At 62.7% G+C, this 2,569-nt stretch overlaps 1 protein-coding gene across 1 annotated transcript; it reads left to right on the forward strand.

Annotated features, from left to right (window-relative positions):
* Positions 1 to 1,367: 1,367 nt before the first annotated feature.
* EMIHUDRAFT_235456 (hypothetical protein) lies at positions 1,368 to 2,373 on the forward strand (the record flags this gene model as incomplete). Its single annotated transcript, XM_005779977.1, has 3 exons — positions 1,368 to 1,413; positions 1,492 to 2,147; positions 2,296 to 2,373. The coding sequence occupies 3 exons, from the start codon at positions 1,368 to 1,370 to the stop codon at positions 2,371 to 2,373; spliced, it is 780 nt and encodes a 259-aa protein (XP_005780034.1).
* Positions 2,374 to 2,569: the final 196 nt, after the last annotated feature.

Raw genomic sequence — 2,569 nt, forward strand, 5'->3', positions numbered from 1 at the left:
ATTCGTCGGCCGCCGCGTCGTCGAGCACCCTCAGGGCCTCGACGGTGCGCTCCTCCACGGTGGGTCCTCCGCGGGTCAGCCAGGCACCCTCGCGCGAGGAGGGGGAGGCTCCCAGCGGCAAGGCGGGGGCAGTGGCGCCGTCCGAGAAGCCGTTGCAAGCGCAGCTGGGCGGGGGCCGCCTCAGGCAGTGCCTCACCGGCCTGGATCAGGTGGTCGCTCTTGTGCGCGCGCGCAATGCGTCGTCGGGCACCGAGATGACGTGAGGGTGAGCGCTCGAGCACCTTCTCGATCTCGACTACGTCGTACGTGTAGACGCGCGCATACGGGCACACCCCGCGCGCATGTGGACACGCCCCGCGCGCGTCAGCGGGCGTATGTGCACACCGGAGCGCTGGGCCGCGTCGGCCGGGGCCGCGCCGTGTACTTTACTATTATTTTGTACCTCATGCATGTGAAAATAGACCACACTGGAGCGAGAAACGGCAACCATATCTCGCGACGTAGACCGTAGGCACCGTACGGCATATCAACCTACATCCTAAATAAAACAACAACAATAACCGACGAACGACGCGTGAGACGTGAGACACCGCAAATCTGCGTCGTCGCACGGTCACCTTTGGCGGGTTCGGCACACGGTTCATCATCCCCCCTAATCTCTCCGCCGGAGGTCCCGCGCATCCCGCACAAGCAAGGACGTACGCCGGCCCATCTTCGGCTGCTCTTCCGGCTCATCTTCGGTGCAACCGCGTCGCTCCTCAGAAGGCCGGAACTCTAGCGGGAAGTGCACGGGCAGTAGCCGTCGGCGCACGTCTTGGCTGTGGACTTCATGTGCATCGGCTCGTCGACGAACTGCATGGTCTCAGTGTCGGCGCCGCCGATGCAGACCTTGGAGGCTTCTGCGCCCCAGTACTTCTCGCAAACCGTCATGTACTCCGGCGAGGCGACGATCTGCGCGCGGGCGGTGCGCGGCGGGCGGTAGGCGGGTGGACGCGCCGGTGGCGGCTGGCAACCGCCGATACGGACGTCGAGGCGTTTGAGAGGTGTGGGCCGTGTGCAGGTGCAGCGGGTAAGTGCATAGGACGGAATGCGAAGGGGGCAGTGGTTGGGAGGCGGGGAGCGTGGGAGGTGAGGGGAGAGGGGGGAGGGAGGGGACGAGGGAAGGGGAGGGGGGATGAAATGGATGGGGCGGGTGGGGTTCGGGGGGAGGCGGGGGCGGGGGCGTGCCTTTTCGATGCAGGGGTTGAGCACGCCGGCGAGGCCGGAGCCCTTCTTGGAGATCGCGAGGGTCGTGCCGTTGACGGACCACTGGTCGAGGCCGGTGTGGATGAATGTACGCGCGAGCTCTCATCAACGGATTGCACAGCATGAAGGAAAGCCGGCGAGACTGGACTGTCGAAGCCGACCTCGCAAGTAAGCGCTCATTAACGGCGCGCGCCCTTGCACTTCACCACATATCATCTCATGGCCCGTGCCCCACCCCTGACGTAGTTCTCGTCAAGGTCAACAACGGGTTTCAATACGACAAACTTCCCTACAACGAGCGACACCGCTACAGCAGGCTGCTACACTTCCTGCCTCCCGACCTCTGCAACGAGTTCTTTCCGACGAAACAACTTCCATCCGATGCGCTGCCGCCTCGAGTCCTCATGGGCAGGAGCCTTCTGGGCAAGCCCGTGATGCGTCTGCCATACGAGGGCAGCGCATTCATCGAGGCGGACGACGGCAGCGGCAACCTGCCTGAATACGCCGACATATCTCTCATCTCCGAAACCAAGGCCGCCATCTCTATTCCGTTCGAGTGGCCGCTCTGCATCGATCCGACGCACATCATCACGAGTGACGGATCACAGGTCATCTCTCCCTATGCAGTCGATGATGTGACGCGGGACACGCGTCTATCCGAGCTGCAAAAGGACATCTCCGTCTTCGCATCTCGGCGTCTCCACCGCCGGGTCTGCTCTGTCGTGCTATTCGAAGAGTGCGGCCAGTCTGACCACGAACCTGCCGTGACGCCGTGGTGCGACCCGAGCGCGACTGCCAAAGAGGTCGATCTCTTCAACGTCGCGGCGGGGGACCGGCTGCGTGTCTACATCGTAGTCGATTCACTCGCCGCCGTCCCTGAAGACGAGCCATTCTGTCCGATCGTTCCTCAACAACCTGTCCCACCGCCGCCTCCGTTTCCGCCGTGCGCCTGCGACCGCACACCAGCGCTGCCGATGCCAGCCTCGCCAGAAGCTCCGCCGCCAATGCCGCCACTGCCAAACATTCCCACTGCCGACGCGTTGCAACGAGCAAGAGCCCTCGTACGTGACGGTGCCGGAACCATACGACCCCGAGCGCCCGCCCACAACTTTCTCGCCCGTCGTATGATCGAGGCGAATCGTGCTGATCGAGAAGACAGCGTCAATCAAAGAATTTTACATAGGTACCCTGAGGTACTCAGCCAAAGTACTTTAAAACAAATCTTCAAAGCGCCCTGTGGCACAGCTCGCGTTACAAAACCTTGATTTGACCATTTGCGCAAAAAGGTACATCTCGGTGCCTTCCAGAGGCAGCTGCGACCCCG

The sequence above is a fragment of the Emiliania huxleyi genome (assembly GCF_000372725.1).
Source record: "Emiliania huxleyi CCMP1516 unplaced genomic scaffold EMIHUscaffold_220, whole genome shotgun sequence".
In the NCBI taxonomy this organism is placed as follows: domain Eukaryota; phylum Haptophyta; order Isochrysidales; family Noelaerhabdaceae; genus Emiliania; species Emiliania huxleyi.